The sequence below is a fragment of the Spodoptera frugiperda genome, chromosome 29, assembly GCF_023101765.2.
Source record: "Spodoptera frugiperda isolate SF20-4 chromosome 29, AGI-APGP_CSIRO_Sfru_2.0, whole genome shotgun sequence".
Taxonomy (NCBI): domain Eukaryota; kingdom Metazoa; phylum Arthropoda; class Insecta; order Lepidoptera; family Noctuidae; genus Spodoptera; species Spodoptera frugiperda.
In genome coordinates, this window is record NC_064240.1 from 3,401,466 (window position 1) to 3,428,829 (window position 27,364).

The 27,364-nt window shown below is 36.7% G+C and overlaps 2 protein-coding genes across 3 annotated transcripts in view; both read right to left on the bottom strand.

Annotated features, from left to right (window-relative positions):
- Window positions 1-15,634, bottom strand: part of LOC118268525 (xaa-Pro aminopeptidase 1) — a 28,363-nt gene extending 12,729 nt beyond the window's left edge. Inside the window, exon 1 of the mRNA XM_035583058.2 lies at window positions 15,304-15,634. Within this exon, the coding sequence (XP_035438951.2) occupies window positions 15,304-15,355 (52 nt within the window). The 5' untranslated portion in view covers window positions 15,356-15,634. The remainder of the gene's footprint in view (window positions 1-15,303) is intronic.
- A 2,127-nt stretch (window positions 15,635-17,761) lies between these two features.
- Window positions 17,762-27,364, bottom strand: part of LOC118268143 (mannosyl-oligosaccharide alpha-1,2-mannosidase IA-like) — a 57,215-nt gene continuing 47,612 nt past the window's right edge. For both annotated transcript variants that reach the window (XM_035582445.2, XM_050706718.1), the window contains exons 6-10: window positions 25,661-25,888; window positions 25,142-25,280; window positions 24,484-24,628; window positions 23,875-23,991; window positions 17,762-21,548 (exon numbers count right to left, since the gene is read on the bottom strand). In XM_035582445.2, coding sequence (XP_035438338.1) covers window positions 21,384-21,548; window positions 23,875-23,991; window positions 24,484-24,628; window positions 25,142-25,280; window positions 25,661-25,888 — 794 coding nt within the window. In that variant the 3' untranslated portion in view covers window positions 17,762-21,383. The remainder of the gene's footprint in view (window positions 21,549-23,874; window positions 23,992-24,483; window positions 24,629-25,141; window positions 25,281-25,660; window positions 25,889-27,364) is intronic.

The window sequence follows — 27,364 nt, forward strand, 5'->3', positions numbered from 1 at the left end:
AGGGTTGCACATGTGGGCTATAAGTACCAGGAGAGCAGAGCAAGGGCGGAGGTCGAAATCACATGTGCTTCGTCAGTGTGTAATCGGGATCAGCTGTTCACACAGGGGTGTGGAAGGAAATGTGCGTAGGTAGGGGAGAGTGTGCGATGCTAACAACAAACGTGTGTATGTATGTATAGAGTTTAGCGTCGAGATACCATTACTACTACGCTGTAGCAGTGTAGCGTTCACTGTCTAGGATGACGTCATCGAGGACGAGCGTCTTGCGTAGCAATAATTGCTACGAACTGAGACGGCTAGTTACAAATCGAATGTTATTTTTATTTCTGTGTATTCAAATGTTTATTTATGTTTTTTATTTAATTTCAAATGTTAATTTTTTTTGATTAGAAGATACAAAGACAGAGAAATATTTATTTGAAAACATTATAGGTAAGGTAAGTAGTCGCGCTTTCGTTAAAATGAAAATATGTAGGTAAACATCCCAAGTACGTCAATAATTATTATAGAATCAGTTAGTTACAGCACTACCTTACATTACCTACATTAATACGTAAGTTCCTAGCTATTACTACGCGTAGCGTTTTAACCATGTTGAATAATCCACTAATAAATCTTTACTATAACTATGAGAAACAAACATTAACGCATCAATTCGATACAAAATTTATTTTTATACATTATAAAGATTGAAACATTTTACTATATTCTTTCCTCGGTAACATTTTTGTAGTACTTCGCGCGCGTTGTCGCCGACATTCCAAGAGCTTCTGTCGGCTCATGTTCGCCTAGTAACTGGGATTCAAGTGAGGCCATCTTTGTCGGAATTCTTAGCCAATAAAACGAACTTCGCTGCCCAGAAATGTGTGGAATGTCAAGTTATCTTTGAAAGTGTTTTTTTTTTCATATAACTAGAGTTAGAGAGTCCTGGAGTTTTCGAAAATAACTCGTAATAAATAAATCGTCGTATTTAAAAAAGTAGTAATACTTTTTTTACTTTAGAGTCCTACCTCAATGATAATTTTAATGTGCCTTCGTGCATATAGAGCGGTATTCATTATCAGAAATAAAATCTTTCTCTCTCTATCTTTAGTTATTCAGAGCAAAGGACCAGAATTAATATTCAAAAGTGATGCTTAGTAAGTTCTAATACTTTACTATTTTTTTACTTATTAAAGGGCACACTACTGTTCAAACATTTACCTATTATTTTTAAGCTACCTATTTACTAATTCCACATTTAAATAAACTCAAATCGTAACATTAGTTCCAAGGTTACGTTAGACCTAAGAGTTACGAAAATCCTTAATATTTTAGGTTCCGTATTAAACATCGTCCCGTACCCAAACTTCATTGTTCACCGAAAGAATTTCGTTGTTGGGCCAGTCGCGCCGGTCCTCGAAGGTTAGCGAAAGCCCTTTCAAAGTACAGCTCCTACAGAGTTATGCGCTCCTGGTACACAAAGTCATTGGGAGTGACATGCCCATTATTTCTTACTACAAAGAAATCCCTTCTGTCATTTACACCTTGTTCAAGGGCTCTAGCCGTCCCATTTTAATAATTTACATATTTAATTGCTGTTAATTATGCTTTTATCTCTATCACTTTCTATGAGTAAGAGCAGTAAGACGTTTGTAGCATGATCAGCTTGAGACAATGCTAGGTATGAAACAAGTTCCACCAAGCCGTGCAATAAACTTATTTACGAAAAAATGTGCATCTTTTCACTAAACGTAATTCAGTTATTTGTTGTCAAATTATAATATTATTGGGGAGCCCTTTAAATTATTTATAATATAACACAGATTACTAGGATCGCAAAGACTGTAAGAAGTTTGAAAGGGCCGTCTAAGGGCCTGTCGAATTTCACGGTACGGTTTACGCATTGGGCGTGGCCTTTCCGACCAATCAGAATGGAGCCTGCTACGCAAGAAGTTACGCACGCAAGCGAGACCCTTTTGTACCTACAAATTTTCGTATCTCTTTTTAATTTTTTGAACAGAAAGAGATGGAAGAATTTATTTCTACAACTGTTTTTGAAATATTACTGCATGCATGCTGGCATTTCACAAAATACAGTATAAATTCTGTGATGGATTTTACAACGAATCTTTCAGTAAAATAATGAATTTCAAAAAGTTTATTTATTAGAAAAGTATTGCATATACCTATATATATCAAACTGTATAGGTATCTATTACATTATTTTTTTTAATGACCGGGAGAACCTTCTAATTGCATCTAGCATTTTGGGGAGAAAGACCAGTGATTGTGAGATCTTTACCTCACTAAAACCACCGCGGTGACTATCTTCAGCACCGATAAAGGGCACCGAGTCCGTTAATTGGCCCTGCTCCAGAGACCCCATGGTGCAACGCCTGTTATGGCACATCCCTAGGGACCTATTACATTACAACCTAACGTTAAATAGGTAAGTTTAGTTTATTAGTCAAAATCAAAGTGTATGAAAAGTCAAGTAGATCTAATTAGGTAGGTGGTGCTTAGATCCTTATGTAGGTATTTACCTACCACAGGAATTAAAGCACCCTATAATAGAGAGACTTGACTGCCTCGTTGGTCGAGTAGTCGCAGGGGCGATTGGCGAACAAGAGGTCTCGGGTTCGATTCCCGGGTCGGGCAAAGTATTGCTGGTCTTTTTTCGAAAATATCTCAGTAGTAGCACGGAGTCTGGAAATGTGTCCAGAATATGGCAATAGGCTAAAATAAATGGTGAAAAGTGGGTGTACATTGTATAGCGGCATTTAGTGCCGTAATGTGCACCTCTGCCTACCCCTTCGGGATAAAAGGTGTGACGTTGCGTATAATAGAGAGATTCTTAAAATAGGCTAGATATGACTTATTCTTACGACCAGTTGCATATAAATGTAATGGAAGTTGAAAAAGTATTTTGTAGGTTGTACCGATCGGAGCTGCGAACTACCTAGCGGGTTTACCGGGGCTCCGGCTCGAAAAGCAGGAGAAGGAACGGGGTCGTTTTTAGTCAGTAAGAGTCTGACCTCTCTCTCACTTCGCTCAAGGTGGGAGAAGTTATTGGATGATTTTCGCCCCTCAAAAAAAGGTTGTACCTATCGGTAGGTAAAGATCGTAGTAACTAGGCAGCCTTTTATAGTCTGCCTATTTCCCTGTACGGGGCAAGGGCGTAATTTTCTTTATACTTATAATATGTGTAAGATATATGTAAGTTCCGTATATATTGCTAGGTAGGTATCACCACCAATTTAACGGAAGATGGCCTAGTTAACCATTTAAACTCAATAAATAAAAATTATACTACGAAAAACTTCGTAGCGACAAATATTTGAACGCTATGAAAAAAGTGCTATACATTAAATTTCAAAATAAACATTATATTTGTAATAGAAAATATGTTTAAAAATCACAATACGTAAAGAAATTATAAAAACGTACTAAGAAATAATTTTATAGTGGGTCTACGCCGCTACGAAATTCGTAGCATTTATATTATCAATTACATATTCCCATAAAACGTGAAAGTAAGAATTCTGTGATTTCAATGAGTGAGTACTAGTGAATAATCTTCACACATATATCAGCTGCAGACAAACTAGCTACGGTCAAAAGACATACATAATTTCATTAATACCTACACATCAATATGGTTGCTACATCCATTGCAATAACGTTCGCATGTATAAACCTGTTTTAGAATAAATTCAAATTGTTTATTTATTATAGTATTCCTTAATAATCTCTGTAAAAAGTTAATATTTCCCCAACAATGTGATATAATTTACACTTAAGCTACGCCGCTACGACACTCGTAGCAGCATAACAATTCTTCAATAAGAATTGTGATATACTTATAGTCATAATATTTAATAGGTAATAGAAGTACTTATGCTTTAAAATTAAAACACGTTAAGAATCATAGAATCGTACGAAGAATTAATTTTATTACGAGTCTACGCCGCTACGAATTACGTAGCAATCATCAATATTTTTCGTATTACTTATAAATTATAAGAAATATATAATTTTAGTATGTTTGTAAGTTGAATATATTTTCGAGAATTTAGTTACGATCAAAAAAATAATACATAATATGAACTACACATAACACATGTTTAGTAATTACCGACAAGCTGCTACGACCATTGTAGCAACATTGTTTTGGGACATACACAAGGATTCCTTTCCGAGGAATCTCCTTTAGAATAAATTAAATTGTTCACTTAGGTATTATTGTAATTTACACTTATGCTACGCCGCTACGACTTTCGTAGTAAAATTATAAAAATTAAGCTACGCCGCTACGAAATTCGTAGTATAACTATAAAAATTAAACTACGCTGCTACGACAGTAAACGTCTTTTAAACTAGATTTAGAAATACATAAGTGTTAATTGAAGAAAACTATGCTATGTCTGTGTATAACTTTACACACAGACAGCATGTGAACACATATGTACGAAATAGATACGTACCTATACTTACGCATGAATGTGTGAGTGATGAGTATACAAATACGCCGTACGCTAGCTTAGTTTACACAAACTACTATAATATTAGACATGTGTTAGTTTAGTGACGGCGGCCATGTTAGTGTTGCAAGGGGTGCAGTGTACAAGGGTAGCAGCAGTTTATAGAGCTGTTTCAACCCCCTGATTCTAACATAACGCTACTAAGTATTGGCTTAGAGATAGTTCAGTATAATTTATAGTTATGATGAAAACCTAGGTAGATAGTAGGGACGTTTTTTTAGGGGGCTGTAGTATTCCTAAGTACCTCCATTTTTTACCTACGTATATGCCTGATTATCATATTATCAAGCTTGTAATTCATTAAAAGACTAAGTAAAAAGGAACTGTTGGTATTTTTTGGTTTTTAACATTGACTTACAGAGTCTCTGATTGATAAATATCCAGCTAGTTGCATAGCAGAGCAGCAACCTATTTGCTCGGGGCATAAGTTTTTAACTTAGCTAGTTATAGGTAGACAAGACTAGATTCGTCCTTCGTACAATTTAATACTGGTTAAAATTAGCTAATTACCAATTTACTATACTTACGATAGTTCCTGGAGGACAATTTTATTTTCTAGTTAGATATAAGATATTGTTTATATAGTTTTGTAAAAAGTCTTACCATTATCTAATCCTTTCTATTTTTGATTCATTCATTCTATTGGTTTTTGCACTTACAAAAATAAAGTGACAAAAACCAGTTTTCAATCAACTAAATCCTTATGCCCTTAAACCGTTGTCGTCATTCGCCCGCCGACTCGGAACATTCATTCATTACCTACGAAATCCGCGCGAGCTCTTCTTTGTTCTGCGAGCCTAGTACTCTGGTGCGCGCTATTGTTGCGGATCCGACTCCCACCCAATGGGCAAGATGGATGACGCCAGTGAGTTAGTCACACAAAGTGTACTTTGAAATAACTGGAGAACTGATTCAAACCAAAAATGTTTTTTTTTCATTTTGAACATTTCCACTAAGGAAAGCAGCACAAGTAATATTCACTGTGAAGGATTATAAGAATATATTTAAAACTTTTTTTAGTTTTTCATGTGTACTTTATGAAAGTATGAAAATAATGACAACATTTCGCAACTTCCGTTTCTATGGCAAATCCGGATATGGGCGGATTTGAAACCGGAAATTCGTTCAGGAGTAGCTGGGATAGCAGGAAGTAAAAGAGGTTGCGTTGCCAAGCGCTGAAAATCAATATCCGGTCGGGATGAAGCCTAGATACAGAACCTATAAATATTTAAGACTAAGGTAACGAAATGTTTGTATGTATGAATGTAAAGATAAAATTATATTCAGTAACATTAACAATCACAAGTTCAATCCAAAACAAATTATTAAAATTATAATTTATTCATAACTTCTCGATACTACATATTAATTAAGTAAGGGTGTTCCGTCGACTATACGATTGTCGATATTTTCCTCGGTGTACGGTTATTGGAAATGTATCGGCGATTGCCGATAATGTCGATCCGTTCGGAAAACACCAAGGCTCCATAAGCAGACAAGAAGTGTATCTGACCAGAAATCGATATCCCATTAATACGTGTTCGAAGCTATAGAGCACGGTATATTGGTTTGGGAGCAGGTGAAACGGAACGCGAGGGATGGATGCAGCGAGGGAGAGGCGGAGCTTAACACTGCAAAAAGCGCATGCGCTAACTGAGACTCGTATCTTGATGAAAACTTTTCATTTTTTTAAAAAGAACTAAAACTATGTAGAATTTTACAAAATCTCCAGATATTTACACAAGTACAATACGCACTTGTGTAAGTAAGTTCTTTCTTTAAACACACGTTTTACTTATTTATCAAATAATCAGATACGTGACTGTAATACCTATTTAACAATAATTTACTTAAAAGGAAGAATAAAACCTAAAATTTATTCAGTTTGGTACATTGTACCTAAGTATTAAAACAAAACAAAGTCGTTTACAAAAACGCGTACGGTATTACAAAAAATAAAAATGAAAAGGGGAGTGACATAATGATATGCGTAATTAGATCAAAGAAGTATCAGGGCACCATATTTGGTAGAAGCGTTGCCGCTAAAGGACGAAGGACGCGAAGGAGCATTCTCCATCTCATACGTACTTGGGTATAATAATAATTGTAGTCTGTGGAGCGTGCGAAGGGCCCTTGGTTGGTTATTGTGTGCCTTGGTTACCAATCGTCCTCTCGTGCGTTGCTATGGCAAGTGCTGCGCCATGCCGTAGCGCTATTATTTCCCTTCCTGAAAGCTCGCAATCTACTTGTACCAGGGCAGCAGAAATGAAAGCGGGTATTCGGAACCGAGTGTGGTTTCATCCCCCAATGTAGGCGGAGAAATGCGCGCGCGTGGGTGTTGTTATGGAAACGGTGTTGCCCATCTACTGGTGACTTATAAACTGTAGGAGGTTTAGTTGAAGTTGAAAGTTCCAACATTGCGCGCTTTTGTAAGAGTTTAAGCTTACAAGTTGCCACTTTGCGATGATGTTTTGAATGGCATTTTTCAACAGCAACTGTTTTAGCAGAAAATATTAGTTTTTTTTTTGGTCTTTATAAGTTACAGTTAAAACTAAAAGATAAACGACAAGTTAGTTTGAACAGTTCCATCTAATACTACGAAGGTTTTCATGAATTTAAGACTGTAGAGCACCTACTTCTAAACTACCAATGGGTAGTGGTAGTGAATAAAAGCTGTTTCTTGGTTTTTGAAGTCGGTTTTTTGTAAACACTTTGATATTTTTGTAATATAAAAATGTGTTTTTTACTATTACTGTTCCTGTTTCTCTGTTTAAGTTTAGGAATTACGTACAGTTTTATCCAAACCGCTACAAATGTTGTATGTTAATATCACGAAGTGGAACATTAATTATGTTTTTTTTTTTAATTTTAGCAAACGATATCGCACTTTTTTCATAGACAAGTTATTTATGTGGAGTCATAAGAAGGTGACTTCAATGTGCAAGATAAAGTAAATCAGTATCGAGTTCATTAGCCACGTAATGTGTAATTATCGCGGAGAGGGACCGGGAGGGACGGAGGTAGAGGCAGGCGGAGTGGTCAGCGCGGTATGTGTGCCATGGTCGAGTCTGTTTGTCCGTCTGGTTGCCAAGTGGCCGGTGTGGTGGGCTGAGTCGCGCGACCACGCGACCAGGCGTGCAGTCAGCCGAAGAGGTGCGCGTTGCAACTGCACAAGTGCATTCACCGCGCTGCACTTGGTAAAGTTTACTGACACCAGTCACACAGCGCGCACCAGTTGCGTGTAACGCACGTTACTTGAGCGCAAGGTGCAATGTGCATTTTAAAATTGTTTTTGAATAAATATTATGATACAAAAACTTTATCAATACGTATTGTAAAGTGCAAATATTTGTATGTTTTGTGGATGTATGCTTTTTTTATCAGTACAGCTCTATCATAAAAGGTAATATCGTGTGCTATAACACCATGCCATAATGATGTATACTGCCATAACGGTGTTGTTTGGTCAATTTGCCGCAGCGGGTGCGGCTGGCATTTTGATGAGGGGATGAACACACCGATTTTGCTATATTATAATAAGCTGATATGATTTGTGAAATTACATGTTTTTTTATGTTAGACGAGTACATTTTAATATTACATATGACGAAAGAGAAAATAAAGCCAAAAGAGTACTAAATGACTTGATTAAGTATAGAAACATACCTACTAGGAGAAAAACCTAACAGGTTAAAACATACACATACAATTAATTAAATTATAAATACTAAATAAGGTGTTAACCTTTTGACCGCCAGAGCATAAACGCTTCGCCGTGCCCTCCACGCCGAGACACAAATTCAACGAAATAACCTTGAAAATATTAGGGATTCCAAAATGTTATCGATAAACCAAAGTGAGTAATAATTTTCGTCTGAATTTTTTTGAATAAACTGCTTATAACATAAAAAGAATATTTATTTAACCTAATCTCCCACTGTAATAAACTTAAGACCACATTAATAGCAACTATCAATGAAATATCAACCTTTTGAGACACAAAAATACATATAAAATTGCAGCAAGTTACAGCACTATTATCTATCAGTTACGCGCCATTGGCATGTATACATGCCAATGGCGCGGGCAACTATCCATTTTTTTTAATCTCTCGTTTATGATTAGGGATGTAGTTAGCTGAATAATGTAACTTATCGAGTTCATTTATGTATTAGGTAATCAAATTTGAAAACTGCTAAATAGGTATCTATAATATCTATATAGGTATATAAAAAATCTGTAGATTTTAGTGATATTATTTATACACTTTCATATTCTTAAAATAGTTGCCTTGTATTTGTAAAATGTCACATGAAACTTAAAAATATAAAAAATCAACAATCGTATTTATTTATTATGCTCATTAACAGCCTTGTAATTGAAAAAGGTTACGTGAAACTTAAAAATATATAAAAATCAACAATTGTACCTATAAAACATTATGCTCACTAACAGTCTTGGAATTGTAAAATTTAAAACTAAATTGTATATTATCTATAATTATTATCAATAACAAAAATTTCTGATGTTGATAGTAACCTACAAAAATATATTATAATTATCTAGAATGCGCAATAGTTCTTCTGTACTATAAACCTCTTCACTCGCCATTTTTGCAATAAAAATGTAGGTACTAGATAAAATATTTTTTGCAACTTCCCCGCATTTAAAAACACGGCACGCGCTTACGACGTCACGAGTTTACCTTTTTTCTCAGAGACTAAGGTTACATATATACTTTTTAATAGTTATTACAAAAAATAAGCGAGTCATTTAGCTCAAGTTTTAATATTACTTGAATTACACTACATCACTAGTAGGCATGTATACATGCCATTGGCGCGAGAGAACATGCTTTTTTAGCCGATATTTAAGTTGTTTTTATCAATCAAATATTAGAATAACTATATTGCAATTTTGTTCACTGTGTACAATTATGTAATAACTGGGTATTCAGTTCTTAAGATACATCAATAAAACACGTGAAAGTAATGATTTAATGTGTTTATTTTGTTTTTCTCTGTGATCTGTTTCTTGGCATCTATAGATGTCGGTGGCGCACAGGGCACGCTTGCGCATGACATCTATACATGCCATTGGCGTTCAAAAGGTTAAGTCTTAATTAATCAAGTAATAACTAAATTACGTAATTAAGTGTATCTTACTTTATTGTACTAAGCCCATGGGACTAATAAACAACCTAACTGTTGAAAAAAGGGTAAATTTTTCATAGACCACAACTCCTTAGGGTAAAACAAATCACGACACACACCTAGGTACCTGCCTACATACTTTCCAAAAACAACAAAATTTAATTACACGCAACACGGCTAGCGATTTTATGGGTCATCAGAAAGGCAGCGCAACCCTTCAGTAATAAAGAAAGACAATGGGCATCATTTGTCACCGCCACCCGTCCCACCCGCTGCCCGCTGCTACCCCAGTACCCCACGGACCGAAGCACCGGCCGCGACCCACAAACGTGACGTCACCACGATTTACCCTGAATCCCCAAATCCCAACCGACTTAATTACCTTTGGAGATCGTTAATTTACACCTTAACGTTCCCAAAAACTATTATATGGACAAATGACACAATTTGTGGTTCACTGCTCCGGAAAACTAGAATCCCACCCAAAACATAAATGTGAAAGGCTGCCAAGTTCGATAATATTGGAATGCTTCGCCTATAAAAGAAGTGAGATCTAAATAAGTACCAAGTTCCATACACAGACCTCAGTTAAAAATGATATAACAAGTTGGCAAGTTTTCACACACTTTGTTATAAACCTACTAAACGCAATGAGTCAAGTATATAATTTTCTATTAAAACTTGCCAAGTTATATCATTTTTAACTGAGGTCTGTGTATGGAACTTGGTACTTATTTAGATCTCACTTCTTTTATAGGCGAAGCATTCCAATATTATCGAACTTGGCAGCCTTTCACATTTATGTTTTGGGTGGGATTTCATTTATTTTTGTAAGGTTTATTTTCTTTTTTTCTTATTTTACTTTACTTTGACTAAATACAAACCTTCGTAACGAATTTTAGGTCGGTACGACCATTGGAAGATATAGATATTTTTTTTGTTTTAGTTCCTTAGGGGTATGAATTTACACCTTCATTATTTTTAAAACCGACTCACACTTGGCCATTTTCAGATTTTTTCCTTTACCTTGACCTAAAGACCTACCTCCATGCCAAATTTCAAGTCAATACGACCATTGGAAGTGGTCTAGGTTTTTGATGAGTGAGTGAGTCAGTCAGTCAGTCAGTGAGTGTATAGTAAAAATAGCGATTTTCTGACGTCAATATCTCAAGATCTACAATAGGTACATTAATGAAATTTTGTATTTTAGATAAGTAAATAGATCTCGACAGATACTAGAAATTTCATATGCGTAGATAAAATAGATTTTGAGTTATAGGTGGGTCGAACTTGGCCCGAAATGGTTCGTGTAATATAACCCACGGCCGGTGTGTCGGTTTTTTTGCTCGAACTTGGCGGACACACTGCCGTGTGTCTAGATTTATGTTAACACTAATTCGAAATATACCACAAAGTGCTCATTGCCAAATGGTAATTTTTTTTATCTTGTAAATTGACATGCTTAGGTAGGTATACCATAATTTTTAATATTATCCTTATCTGATTCGGTTCCTATCGTATTTAAATACCCATTACAAATAAAATGTTTTATAAGAAAAATTAAATAATATATCCTGACTATAATATGTCCTTTTTTAAAACATTTTGTCTCATATCATCATTATTTTTTAGCCGCATCACTGTTAAAAATCTTGCTACAATATCTTAATAAAGAAATGATTGGCACCTTTCAAGTGCAAATTAAATCCAGTCGAAAAGGTAGAGCGAACTGAGCGAAACAGGTTACTGGGGCGTTGTTAGAGCGGAACAGTTTATAGGGCGCGGCGAGGCCTTTACGAAGTGAGCCTCCGCCTGCCATGCTACCCTGGTAGATATTTCTTTTTATGGTCTACGGATAAATGTCAGGGGAGTGGCCGGCGCGCCTAGAAACCCGTGCGTTATGACTTTCGGGTTTACGCGGCTAGCTGCTATAAAAAGAAAAAGAATGGGACCAAGTTTCCAATAGTCAAACTATCTATGACCACGGAAAAGTATTACGAGTTTATTACGCACTTGACCTTTGGGGTCTACGATAAGCATGTTTAAATATTTACTTGCCAAACTTTTCTTTTTACTTTTTCTTAAGGTTTACACATTTCCCTCAAAATTTGCAATACTATAGGTTAAGGTACCTATTACAATTTGCCTAAGATTCTCTCCACTAAATAAACGCGTATAAATATCTTAAATGCAACCGGAATTACAAACAGAAAAAGTAAAACTCTTCAACAAAACTTGAATGAACATCGAGAGAACACTGTGGTACACGTCGAATTCCACACGAACTTTTAATATCTTACTGGTTCATGTTCTCCTGATAAAAAGGACACGTCAGCATCCCGTATTTCTCACGCTCGCACCCGGACAGCCTCCAGCCTCCCTGTTTTGTCTCTTTTTAATCCCTGGGACGCTACTTCTCACACACGTTACGTAGATAGCGTGGGAAAAACGGTTGAGCTCACTTTGGTCCTTTTCTGATTACGTTTTTTCCACCTTATAACTTATAATTTACCGTCTCCTAGTAAATAAGTAGGTCGTTTTTAATGAATAAATAAAACATGGTCCTGTTTTATTGGATCGTAAAATCATAACAGTAATAAATATTGTTATCTTCATTTCAATGAGTCGAAAAGGAGAGAGATAATCGTAACATCTCTTTCTTGTAGTTCAGATACTGAACTATTTTTAACTTACTGTTTGTACCTAACTGCAGCGTATCATCGTTTTATTTATATTACTGTATACGTAGTACGTTATACTCGTTCGACTCTGTAGGTACTCAGTAGATATTAATGGAAGGTGTTATTATAGTGAGCTGGCAATCTAACTAATAATCTGCGAAATTTTGTGAGTTTGTGTGTATGTTTGTTACTCAATCACGTCAAAACAACTATAGGGGTCGGTATGACATTTGGCACTGGGGTAGATTACGGTCTTAAATAACGCTTTTGCCCCGAATACTCAAACGCTACTTAATTGTAGTACTGTCACTATCAATTCTTTATAAAATGACATAGACAGCACGATATTTAAGTACAACTTAAAATTGAGTAGCGTTTGAGTATTCGGGCGTTAGGCTATTCTTTTTATCTCAGGGAAAATTCAATTCTTCGGGAATGCGAGCGAACCCGTAGCAGAAGCTAGTACATTATAATGCACTAATTTATTCAGCTGTTGAGTGATTAATGTTGAGTAAATATTTAATTACTTAGTTGCATGTATATAGCTTTCATTAATTAAGAATTTTACTTAAACTTTCATAAATTACACTAAGAAGAATACGTATTTACATTGTATAGCGGCATTACGTGCCGTAATGTGCACCTCTGCCTACCCCTTCGGGGATAAAAGGCGTGACGTTGTGTGTGTGTGTAAGAATACGTATTATATACAACTATACATAAAACATATTTTTCTAGGACATAACGTTTCGCCTATTTGATTACCGAAAGGTTAATGACAAGGTTATGTCTGTTCCAAAAGTCACGTAAAAAAAGTAATGAAATTGTCTAGTTCAAGTGTGGGAGAGCCATGCTTCGGCACGAATAGGCCGGCTCGGACGGAGTGATACCACGGCTTCACAGAAAAACGACGTGAAATAACGCAACGGTTCCCCAAAGAAACCCCGATTTTTCAACAACTCTTAAATTCCTAACCCTCAAAAGACCGGCAACGCACTTGGTATTTCGGGTGTCCATAGGCTGCGGGGATTGCTTACCATCAGGTGATCCGAGAGCTCGTTTACCGGCTTATGACATTAAAAAAAAATACAATTCTCTGTAATTTTCAGTTAAAAATTAACTATTTCGACATCTCAATACAATAAAACATTCAAAATACACAATTCATAGAAAATATTTCTTTTTGACGTTTCGAAAAAAAAAGTATTCAATTTGACTAGTAAGATAGCTCCTACTAGCCTATTAGGGATAAAGAAATCTTTTTTGAAATCGCCAGTTCCTTAATTATAGATATTATCGTCCTCAACGTAACAAACTTACAAACGTAATTAGTTTAGTATAAATACAGGTGCTTATAAAACGCAGGTCGCCTTTTGTTTCTTGGAGCCCTTAATTTAGGCCCGAGCGAGGCTTGACGCCTGACGGACAGCGGAACCTGTCGCCGGAAGTGACCCAAAAGGTTGCGCGTTCCCGACACCCCGCCGCGCACGTGTCACTTTTCATATCGGAATATCTTTATGAAAATTTTTAGGTAACGGTAACTAAACAACTAGATTATGTTACTGTTACTGTAAAAAGTGTAAAGATCGTTAATGTATGTATGCTTTTTTAATTTGAACTAATTTTTACATAAATTCGTAGTTAACACATTGTTTAGGTATTTTTTTATGATAAACGAGCAGACGGATGACCTAATGATAAGCAATCGCCACCGCCCATGGACACCCAAAACACTACAGGCGTTAGAAATGCGTTCCCGGCCTTTTGGGGATTAGGAATTCAACTGCCGCACCCAGAGACATTTATAATGGTTACTTAAACTATTCTTTAGTAACGATTTTGTATCAAAAACAATTACTAACTACTGGGTAAAGTAACCATTAAATGACTCTGAGTATGGCGGTAAGGGTACTTAGAGATTCGGGGATTAAGAAGATTGGGAAGGGGTTAAATGGGCCTCCAATAACTTCACACAACACAATACAACACGCAAGCGTTGCTTCATATCGGCTTTCTGTGAGGCCATGATATCACTGCGGTCGAGCCGGGCCATTTATGTGCTGAAGCATGGCTCTCTCACAATTAAGGTATTCATTGAAAGTATTCAGTAAGGTAGAAAGGTACATAATACATTTAATGGAAAATCTAATTTTCAAGAAGGTTATGTAATATTAGTCTTCGAGTATCAGAAGGCAGATGTGCACCATATTATTATAATCTAGAAATTGATGCACTAATTTTTTATCAGTTATTTACCTAATATTTATGTATATTACAAGTCCTGTGTAAATGAGTATTAAGGAAAAATAAATCAAAAACTTTAAACAGCACAATAACGTTTTATCCTACCTGGAATCGAACCCTTGCTCGACAGTCGCGCTTGCGGTTACTCAACACATTTTCGAAGCCCGCAAGGATTTTCGTAAAACCAAAAATGGTAAAGCTTGATATTCGAACAGTATGATCTATAGATATACATACTTTATTGGATAGACGATTTTCATTAAATGTTATAGAACAGTGTGTTACCGTTATATACATTATATACAACGAAACGAGTGTCAAGCAATTGTTAGAAGCGAATTCTCAAACTGAAAAATTCATTGGAATCCAAATGTTTCCATAATTTCTAACTGACTGGGAAAGACACTGCCAAACAGCCGCTGATTGAATATATCACGATGTTAATTAAAGGTTTTCAAAATATGTCATTTTTAATAAACCTATATATTATGTTTGCGGAATATAAGCGCTTTAAAATAAATCTGTCGTTAAAACTTCCTCAGCGTCTGTAGTTACAGACAAAAAAATATTATGACTATCTACAGGTTCATACGCATAACTTATTTCAAAGAAACGTAAATGTACTTGAAGTAAAACTTCTAAATACACCAACAGCATAAAATATTAAAACGTGTAACATAACATAATTAAAAATACTCTCACCTGTAATTATTGCGGCGGCTGTCGCCAACTGCAACAGTTTCAGCGTCCACATAGTTTCAGTTTATAATGAACCACCAACTCGAGTGTCATACGAAAATCATAGTCAAAGTGCCAACAAAATAATCACAAAAAGGTCATTCGAAAGATAAAAACAACAGATAAATAAAACAAAACAACTCTAACATGCAACGATTAAAATATAACCAACGTATTTTAATTTAAGAGAAAAAGAAAAAAAGTGAAATACGAAAATGTATTGGAGAAAATGGCTAGTCGGTGTGTTTCGCGGAGTACGTTCGTCAGTTTGTCAGTCGTCCAACTATTTCAGCAGAGCCGAAAGCTTGGCTGCGCCCCTCGCAACCCCACCACCCTTTACGTGGTGCAGAATGGGGACAGGGAGCGTCCCACGACCATAAAGAAAATGGTCTTTAGTCCTCTGATTGAAACAATATTTGTTGGCTTGAAAGGTGTCGTGCAGGTTTCATAGCTCGTTAACTGAACTGTGCCAGATTGTGACTCATTTAGGAGACTAGCTGATCTCATTTTTAAATAGGCCGGAATCTAGGCTGAACACTAATACTTGATGTGTACTAGAGGTCATTAAGCTAGATCCATTTCGACTAGTAAGAAGAGGCTATAGAGACAATAAGACCTAAATTGTCAAGGTCTGATTGCTATGCTAGTGGCTGGGTTATATACCTTAATTTCTCGGCTTAAGACGTGATCTGAGGACTTAGACTCAGGGTTTGATGTAAGACTTAAGGAATGTTAGATACTGATTAGTTACCACAAAACTTTCTTAGAAGATGCTGGTCTAAGGGTTCTATATTTCGACATTTTTACATACATCTCTTTCATAATTCGTTACCGTCGATAAGAATGTGAATCGCTACGTGGGTGTGTCAGATTATTAGATTACCTATTCATAGGTTACCATATTTTGGAATATTGTAGACATATTAAGGAACCTTCAAGCTTAGAGAGTGGTAGTATGTCTATCTACACGTATTGATAACTTTCATTATGCTTTCAAAGTTGCGTTATAGTTATGTGTGACTGCAACAATAAGCTCGCGTGCAGCCGCCCATCCCATATAACTCCACATTGCTTGTGCCGTGACAGAAGCGAAAACGAAGCTTGCTGGTAATGCTGATATGTTATGATAGTGACTTTTCAATTATTATAGACCTGATAATTCTTATTAACAAAATTAGGAGTTTCGAATTATGATAATGTGTGTATGCGAAACTTTCTGCCCAAAAAAGATTATGCTATCCGTTCATATGCTAAACAAAATTAGGTATGCCACAGTTTTAAACCCTTATAACATTAACTAAGTACTCCAAGTAGGAACCTATGAACAAAATGATAAGGTAATAGGAGCTCATAACTCTTGGCCTGCTAGCGACGGCTCCGACCTATAAAGAGGGTGGCGAAAGGTAACGAAGTCATAAGCTCTAAATGCCGCGCCATGATTGTCTACGCCACGGGCTAACATTTGTGCAAGCCATCCAATTAGGGGCCCTGTTCCCGGCAGGCGAAGTAACCTTGCAGTGTTGACAACACGAAGGTTACCTGTTTTACAACTCGACGTTATGATTTCCTATTAAACTAGCGTCTTTTGTAGATGTTATTTTAAGTGTTTTTCTTAAGCTTCTAGTTTACCTTCGACTTATTACCTACTGAGAATATTGTTAGCTGACAAGTTTATTTTTTTTTCATTCGAATTTTCTCATGTATCGTGGGTACGTTTACAAATAAACAAGTTCACATACACATGACACCCAAACCCGAAACAACAATTTGTAGATCACACAAAGAGTCGCTCCGTGCGGGAATCGAACCCAGTACACGTTGCACGGCTGATGGTTGCCTAGCCATCAGCCGTGCCCCAACTTGACAATCGAATACACGTCTGTTTTAGGCTTTTGAGTCCACCAAACCTTTAACTTAGGTTTGGCTCAGTGCTGGTATACGATCGATACTTAATTCAACACCGATGAAGATGCTTTTATGTAATAGTCGTTTTACTTTAAACGTACTAAATATTCCCTAACAATCTTCTTAGAAGTGTTGTGTCCCTTATTATATTGTTAATCCAGATTTTCAATTAAGTAAACAAGAGAATGAAAGGGAAACATTCCGAATGAGTAAATTAATTAATTGAAATAATTTTGTTTTTGTGAATTTTGTGAGATGGGCGTTAATTTCAGCGTCAAATAGCCCACTTCTTTCTTTAAAAATAAAATCTATCGTGTACGAAAATGAATTGCATTTCGTATTTCAAAGTCGAATCTAATAGGTTTTCACTGAGATACCAATAATAAAAATGGTTTTTTATTCCTCATTATTTCATTAATTACTTTTCGGGTTCAATTTATTAATAAGGTTACACCAAGGGTACTCGATAGCTTATGGAACACACTAAAGGTACCATCGGATGAGAAAAACAACGCAATAATGTTTATAAACATGTTTTATTAATAACTGAAATGTACATTATTATTTAAACTACAATTGTCATACATACATCTGTTACAGTACATGCGCAACTATCTCAGAGGCGAGCAGGACTTGTATACATCGACATTCACTTAGGATAATGTACAGGAAGGCAGTATTCTTGATATATTCTTTTAATGTCCCAGAATCATACAGGGTATATATTAAAATTATCTTATGCTGGCGCCACACATATGCGCAGTTGTTTCTTCTAATCTTTTGACACGGATGAAAGAGCGTCAAATGTCCGTGCTAACACTATGTGAACTAACAAGTGTGCGCATGTGTGGCCCTGGCATTATACAAGACAAATGTTAGCATCCATTTCTATATTAAAATTAGTCACATAAACAGACATGTCTTATCAATTATTATGCCATTTTGCGATTAGTGCATTATATTACAAAATAAACCACACGAACATATTTATTGAAACTAAATTGTAATACCAATATCTTTGTAATTTCCAATATTCGCACATTTGTTTGATAACTATTATTTTCAATGTGAGCGATTTTTTCTCTATACTGTGGCTTTGGGGACTCTCCACAGACCCTTAAGGTCTTTACAAATCAAATTGAGCAGAATACAAAAGGAATATAAAGTTAAATGCTAGCCAGTATCAGGAATTATGAACTGCAAGGAACTCTAGCATTTCAGCTAAATACTTTAGAGTTGAAAGTTCTATCATAATATTCATTCTTGCAGTTTTGTTTTCAACAGTTCCTATGACGGTACATAGTGGGCAGCGGCCGCGTAACATGGCAGTACAAAATATAAATTATATAAATACAATAAACATAAATTTTTATATGTACATCAACAGACGCACACCCACAACTCTTAATTTAAAAAATAACAATGTTAATCTACACACAGAAACCTAAAACTAAAATATTTTATCGTCTATGACTATTATATACAAAATTTACAGTTATTCAAACTACTTTGTCTAATATCAGTGAGTGATCCAATGCCTAGTGGAGTTGTATTTCCATTAATTTCAAACAAACAGAATATTTATTCAACAAATAATATAATTATAAATAATTATACGATTATTTTAATGCTTTATTAACAGGTGCAGAAATTTAAGAATAATAAAATATAATATGTAACTTTGTATATTAAAATCACATAAATGTCAAAGCGAACAGCTTCTGTTTGTAAAACGGATAAGTAAATGTTGCGATGTATTGAAACATAGATGGAGTTGTATTCAATATTTGAACAGAAAATGTTTTAAAACTATATAAACTACATCACTCCAAAGTTTGAACTGAACAATGCTCTACAAGGTCGAGGGACGTGCCTTCCCTGCCTACCCCATTACATCACACACTACACTCTATTAACAGATATGTTAGTTTGTTACAAAACCGAATTATTATGATACGTCAATAAAATAATATAGAAAATATATTTCCAGTTTATAAATACGAGATCCGACTCAAAACAAACTTCATTTATATAAGATACGAAAACAGTAAATTAAAAGTTCAATAAATAAAAATATTTTTTCCTATTACCTGGTAAGTTACATATCAATAGATATATCTAATTAAAAATTAACCCGTTGCTTTATGTGTTTTGTAGAATGGAGTACGATAGCTGTGTGTGTATCGTCACTGGTGAAGTCGGTAAAGCGTAGATTAAGTAGATAGTTTGAGGTCCATGCTTCGAACACAGTTCAGTACTCTTAGTACCAAGTAGTACCTTACTTAACCTAATCAAAACGAGAGCGCGTTCGGCGCTCTAATTGGTTGGTTTATTCGAGCCGGCCAATCAGAGAGCCGATCGGCGCTTTCGTTTCGATAACTTTAAACGTAAAGCAAACTCTTACTAAGGGTACAGGGAAAAACAAATGCAGTATACAACGACAAACAAAATATAACTCCCAGCGGTGTCGGCTATGCAATCAAAACAAGGAGAGCACATACAAAAAAATCACAGAAAGTTTATTAATCTAATATTGTCCTGTGTTCGAAGCTGCGACTCTAATTAACTCATAACGTTTGTGCATATTACTTAGTAATGCCCACAATAAGTTTACATTGGTCGTTACTACTGAGCCATCTCACCTACATCAGATCTTTATCCACAATACATTTGATAACATATCTAATCTCAATCTCATGTATAATAAGAAAATTTTACCGAAACTTGCATTACAATAAAATAAATAATAATTAAAATTTTGGTAATTGTATTGACCTATGATTGTATTAACTACAAACTGAGTATTCATAGCTAATAAATAAATAACGTTCATCGTTCATAATATACATATAGTTTAACAATGTACCAATAAGAAAGTGATCATAGTTAAATGCGACACACATAAGTTCTTCATTTGACGTGGAAAGCTGTCATATTATCACGGTAGTATGGGAGCCGTTTGTGTTAGAACTAGTGCTCATCTGCCGACTGAGATCAGAACATTTGAACTGCATGTTGATAACGTTATATACCGTTATATATTTACACTACGGTGTCGCCATTCGCCATCTCACCTCACTAATTGACTTGAGCAACATCACCCTACTTGGTAGCATTATTGGACACGGCGCGCCGGCTTGCAAGTCTACAAACACTTTCATCTCTTGGAATGATTAATTTAAATCGATATGATACTTGTATGTTTACTTTAAAACCCTTACTGCACTCCTAAATTACTTATATACGCATCAGTATAACATATGCGTCCTTTAAAAATTGATTGAATCAACTACGTCTTATTATTAATTTTATAACTACGTACCAAAAATTTGAGAATATACGTAGGATATAGAGCGTGTACAATAGATGTTTGACAAATAATTTAGTGTCGAGGTTATTATTAGATAACGAAAGAAGGGATACTTTATTCACAAACAAGTATACAGAAACAACTACTGCAAAATGCATACCAAAATTTATAAATTACTTTTAGTAGTAGACCTATAATTTTTGTCTAAATCAATTTCCAAAGAAAAGAGGACTAACCGCCTACTCAGAGTCGTTTAATGGTTACCTAACCCAGTCCTTAGCAATTGCTTTCGATACTAAGAAATAGTTTAAGTAATCATTAAAGGTATTGAGTGCGGCATTTAGTAATTCGGTCATAAGAAATGCTTACAGATCTCACGACTGAAGCGACTGGCATATTATGCAACTTTGTGTCTCCAAGAAGCGAACGCGAATAATAACAACGGTACGACGAGACGAAACGTAAACTATCCGATTCGTAATTCGAGAGGATTGGTACACAAACGACAATCACACACAAATCGAAATTCTTCATTTGTGTTGAAAATTGTTATTAAAACCTACATGAAAGTGACACAATTCTAATCGTCAGCATTTTTCATTTTTATATAGTAGGTTAAATAAGACATTTAGTAGAAAAAAGATCACATATTATCGGTATTTGAATGTCACTCTAGATTTACGAATCGGAACAAAGTTTCAAAGTTCATTTATTATTCTCCTTGCCTCTTACGCTCGTCTGTACCTAACCAGACACTGTTGGTACAGTCTGGCTTCTTCAGTTCTAACAAAATGAAACATTTTTAAAACAAATTACTTGAGTGACGGTCTTATATCCTGTTGTTCTGCGCGTGCGCAGGTTCTGGCAGGACCGGTTTGTCGACAGCGCGGTACAGTGGGTTCTTGCCCCTGATCGGGAATGGATGGGCTTCCGTGTTGAACACCCACTCGTCGAGCGGCAGGAACGAATCGTCACCGAATATCAGGTATAAGTACTGAAACGGAAATCAAAATGTTAGTTAAAAATATCGATTAATAGTCCAGTCAATTTAGGAATTCACCTCGGAATTCGAGATACCCAGCTGTAATTTTGTATATACTTGTATATTGACCCCCTAAAACTTGTCTCAAAACCTACATATGGTAGGGTGTAAGCAACCCTTAAAATTCAGGGTCAAAGGGCCCAAAAATCGTTTTTTTGCGGTTTTTTTGAAATATCTCATTTCCTATGGGTTTTTGGTAGTTGTATTCAATAGCAATATGGTGAAATACAAAATTCTCTACAACTTTTGTCTAAACTTTTTTTTATACGGTGAACCGTTTTCGAGATAGAGGGCGGAGAGCGCGCGGTCACTGCATCTCTTCAAAAAAATTTTTTTTCGTCTAACCTATCCGTGATGGTTGTCTATGGATAGGATATTAAAAAATACGTCATGGTTCCTAAAACCATTTTTCGTCAAAATCAATCGTTTGAAAGATAGACGCTTCCAAAGTGGAAAAATGAGGTCTATAGAATGTGTCCTGCCCTCTAACTTTTAAAATAAGTGAGTAAGAAAACTAAAAAAAAATATATGCTGTAGATTTTAATGGAAAATTTCAACGAAAATTGGTTTGAACGAGATATCATAATTAGTTTTTAAGAATTGATACATTTTAAAAAAAACACACTTAATTTTCCACTTTCTCAATTCTTTTAATCAATTCTTAAAAACTAATTATGATATCTCATTCAAACCAATTTTCGTTGAAAGTTTCCATTAAAATCTACAGCATATTTTTTTTTTTTAGTTTTCTTACTCACTTATTTTAAAAGTTAGAGGGCAGGACACATTCTATAGACCTCATTTTTCCACTTTGGAAGCGTCTATCTTTCAAAAATGGTTTTAGGAACCATGACGTATTTTTTAATGCCCTATCCGTAGCCAACCATCACGGATAGGTTAGACGAAAAAAAATTTTTTTGAAGAGATGCAGTGACCGCGCGCTCTCCGCCCTCTATCTCGAAAACGGTTCACCGTATAAAAAAAAAGTTTAGACAAAAGTTGTAGAGAATTTTGTATTTCACCATATTGCTGTTGAATACAACTACCAAAAACCCATAGGAAATGAGATATTTCGAAAAAACCGCAAAAAAACGATTTTTGGGCCCTTTGACCCTGAATTTTAAGGGTTGCTTACACCCTACCATATGTAGGTTTTGAGACAAGTTTTAGGGGGTCAATATACAAGTATATACAAAATTACAGCTGGGTATCTCGCATTCCGAGATTCTTACCTAATTTTGCCTTATTTGACTGGACTATAAAATTAAACTCTTACTAGCTTTGAATAAAGTTTCGGTGCCCCTTACAGGTGTTGAGGGTGGCCACTGGGGTAATTTTAGTGAGGTTAAAATCCCACACTCCCTAGTCTTTTATCCCCAGAAAGCTAGATGCCTTCCGAAGGTTCCCCGGTCATCAAAAAAAAAAAAGGGTTGAATAAAGTTCAATATGGTAAAAAAAAAATTTGGGCTAATAACTAGAACACTACTTAATAATATGTTGGAAATTGTCAGGAAACAACACTAAAGTACTGAAAAGGCATAAATAAAATGCAACATAACACGGTGCGCATATTATTTGGACCATAGTCAATTAGTCATAGCTCAGTGTCTCACCAATTACATTAAGGTCAGATCAATTAATGGGCATAAAATAAATTGGTGGCGCGGAAATAGAGCAAGGTTATTGAAACACAATATGTATAGTATCGAGCTATAGTATAGAATTACTAAAACAGTTAATAATGTACGGTAATAATTTTTTTGCCTTTCTTCATATAATATAGTCGTTTGAAAATATATTTTACGTTTAAGGTAATAAATGTTAGTTTTCAACTTAAAACTGACATTGAAATCATGTAATACTGTTGTAAGACTCGATGCTACGAGCTCACTTAATATTAAACGCCATTCCTCTCTCCTACGAATTTTATAATTTGCTGTGCCCGACAGGAGCCATAATTGTGACTTAATACTGTATTTTCCAACACCTGTGTACATTATGGATAAAATAAATACTTGAATACTTTAAAAGAGTGTCTTAAAATATAACTCTGTGTTCTACTGTAGATATCTATACCAATATTTGATTGTTTGTTTGTTTGAACGCGCTAATCTCCGGAACTACTGGTCCGAATTGAATAATTATTTTTGTGTTGGATAGTGCATTTATCGAGGAAGGCTATAGGCTATAAAACATCACGCTATGACCAATAGGAGCCGAGCAGAGCGGGTGAAACCGCGCGGAAGTAGCTAGTTGTCAATATGTATAAGAGGTATACCTTGAGTGTCTCAGCGAGGAAGAAGCTCTGCTGCACGTCGTCTCCCTGAGGGTTGGCGTGGTAGACGTTCACGAGACCGGTGTAGCCGCCCTCAACGCGGCAGTGTTTCTCCAGAGCCTGAAAATAATACATAGTCGAGTTATAACTCTACTTACTTAAAAAATATTGCCCCACACTAGGACTTCTTCCTACGTCGTAACTCGTGAGTGCGTTTACAAACATAATTTTTTATATGTACATCACACCTAGAACAACATATTATGGAACACATAAAGAATTGTTCCGTGCAGGAATCGAACCCTTTCATACTTTGCACCAACTACGAACCGTTAGTGCAGTCTACATAGACGTAGATATCGTTAAAGCACAAGATAGTCTATAATATAAAAATAAGTTGGGTTTTCCTACTCCAGATCGCACGGACAAATTTCAACGGTTTTGCATTCGTTGGAAAGGTCTCGAGCTCCGTTAGGTTTATACTAAAGATATCCAGTAAAGTTTTAAGAGAAAAGCAGAAAAGAGGGAAAATCATTGGTGGCCAAACGGAGTTCTCCGCGTTTGCAAGTTATAGATATAGGTTTATCACTTGTTCAAACAGTAGTGTCGTACCTGCACAGCCTCCCAGGCCCAGTCTCGGTACATCTGTTGCTTGGTGAGTCTCCACATGATGAAGTAGCTCTCGAACGTCTCCGGCCGCAGGAGGTACACCTTCTCATTGCTCTTCTGTGCACGCGCCTCAGCCGCGTTGGAGAATCTGGAACAGGCAATTTGTAATTACAACAACTGTTTTATTTTTCATAATATTTCATAATAATATATCTTTATTTGCTTAGAATGTAGGTACATAAGGCTGCCTGTCCACCGGAGCGGAGCGAGGCAGCGGAGCGGAGAAACGGAGAAATATAAACCAATAGGAGTACACAAAATTTGTCCACTAAAGAGGAGCGGAGATTTTGTGCAGTCCTATTGGTTAATATCCGCTCCGGTGGACAGGCAGCCTAAGAATAGGATGGTAAATTACATTTTGAGAGAACCATATATATACATTTGGCCTGGTTGTCATGCAAATAATTATAAATCTTACAATTTTACAAAAGTTAAAATCTTCTAGCTAGTCAGTGGCTTCACTCGCATTTTCGAGATATAAAGTACCCATATACCTATCTATAACATAACTGAACCACAAATTCAATGTGGCGTGAACAAATTTTCATAAATTTTTATTTTATCAGGAATTTGATTTCATGAGTTCCTATGGATGTATTACCGGAATGCTTCAGGGCCGAGTTTGGTTTCAGATCGCGCGTAGCTCTCGTGGCAGGTATTGGTCAGCTTCTTGGCCACGTCCATGTAGCGCTCCGACATCGAGTTGTCCAGGGTAGTCGACGCCAACGCGAACATACCGCCTGGAAACATGATTACATTTATATTAACAACCAATACTTACTTATAACGTCAGGCCTTTAATCCCTGAAGGGGTAGGCAGAGGTGCACATTATGGCACATATTGCCAATGTACACTCACATTTCACAATTTATGTTGTAAGTCCCATATAATAGGTGGTGAGCCTATTGCCATATACCGGGCACATTTCCAGACTTCGTGCTACCACTGAGAAATTTTCGAAAAACCGAAAAAAGTCCAGTAATACTTCGCCCGACCCGAGAATCGAACCCGAGACCTAGAACCCGGCAGTCGCACTTGCAACCACTCGGCCAACGAGGCAGACAACCTTTAATATATTGCGATAAAGTTCGTTTTTATTTGTAAAGAAAGTAAACTGACCAGCGAAGCAGGAGAGATGGTCCATCTTCTCTTCAATGATACGTCCGTACTTGAGCTCGGCGAGGTAAGCGAGGCCGGAGGGCGAGACGCGTAGCATTTTGTCGAGCGCCGCCTGCATGGCTGTGTCGAACATGATACGAGCCTGCTCGTCAGCGCCACCAGACATCAGCCACGCCTTCAGTAAGTACTCGTAGAACGAGTCGCCTAGAGCGCCCAGAGACATGTGCCCTGAAAAAATAAACAAATAATGTGATCATAGGTCAGACAACTGGCAAAAAATATTTATTGAATTTGTATAATTGTCATATTTAATTTGTATGATATTCTGACCTATGGCCATAGTTTGGTAAGTCCAATTTGAAATGGTATATTATCTAGTACAGGAGAAAATAGAAAAAAATAATATTACACGGATTTCAAGAAGGTAATTTGGGATGACCAAAACTTATTTATTTAAACTTTGTGGCGACACATTGACAAGTGACAAGTGGCAGATGACAGAAGTCGCACATAGACTATCGACGAGCAAATCAATGGATGACGTCAAAAATATACTGCATCGCACATATGAAGTTTGCATGCGAATTAACACGGATAGAAAATCCCAACGAACAACAGTTGGGCAGAAAGCCCGCCAGGCTGATCACCTCGTCTGGTCGGAGGATCCTCCTTTTCTTAGGGAACTTTACTCTCTGTTCCCTAAAGTGGTGACCCCCGACGTGATTGAAACCAACCTTCACGGAGCAGATCAGCACCGTCATCCTTATCGCCATCTCCCTCACCCATCACTTCTCCGCTGAGCGGTAATCAAGTCGCAGCCATCCAGCATCCTCGGCCTCATCAGGGACCACCATACGCTACATCGAAGATATGCAGCCTGGTTCTTCCCTACGGCCTCATCAGCGTCTAGGCACAGCACTCTGCACACGGTCTGAGGACGTCTTCCTCCCGTCAACGCAGACGCCCGCCACTACGCACCTACCCTCGCAGCATCAATTCCCCGACTCACCGTGGGACACTGCGAGCTTCACTACTCCGACTCACTGGAGTATCACCCTGCACCGCTCACCCGACTCACTGGGCATTCAGCGGCACAGTTCCGACTCACTGGAACTAGGGACATTCTACACTGGCTCTGGCACCGCTCATCTCAAGCATCGACAGCCTGTCTCAACAGGATCGACCTCCGGTCTTGGGGGGGAGTGATGTGGCGACACATTGACAAGTGACAAGTGGCAGATGACAGAAGTCGCACATAGACTATCGACGAGCAAATCAATGGATGACGTCAAAAATATACTGCATCGCACATATGAAGTTTGCATGCGAATTAACACGGATAGAAAATCCCAACGAACAACAGTTGGGCAGAAAGCCCGCCAGGCTGATCACCTCGTCTGGTCGGAGGATCCTCCTTTTCTTAGGGAACTTTACTCTCTGTTCCCTAAAACTTATTGCACAATAATGGTACAAAGGCGGACATAATGTGGATATAATAAGGATTATGAAGACTCTTTCAAACGCTCTTAAACCAAACATGAGATAAACTAAAGTAGCCAAACCCAATCACGTTCCGATGAGTCTTTTGTCTTGATGCAGTGGTCAGTAAACCTGCATGCTCAGAGGTCAAAGGGGCTAATGTATTGACCTAATCAAAGCGTCTTTCAAGTGTATCCGACCTTGAATCAAGCTTTCCTGATAGTG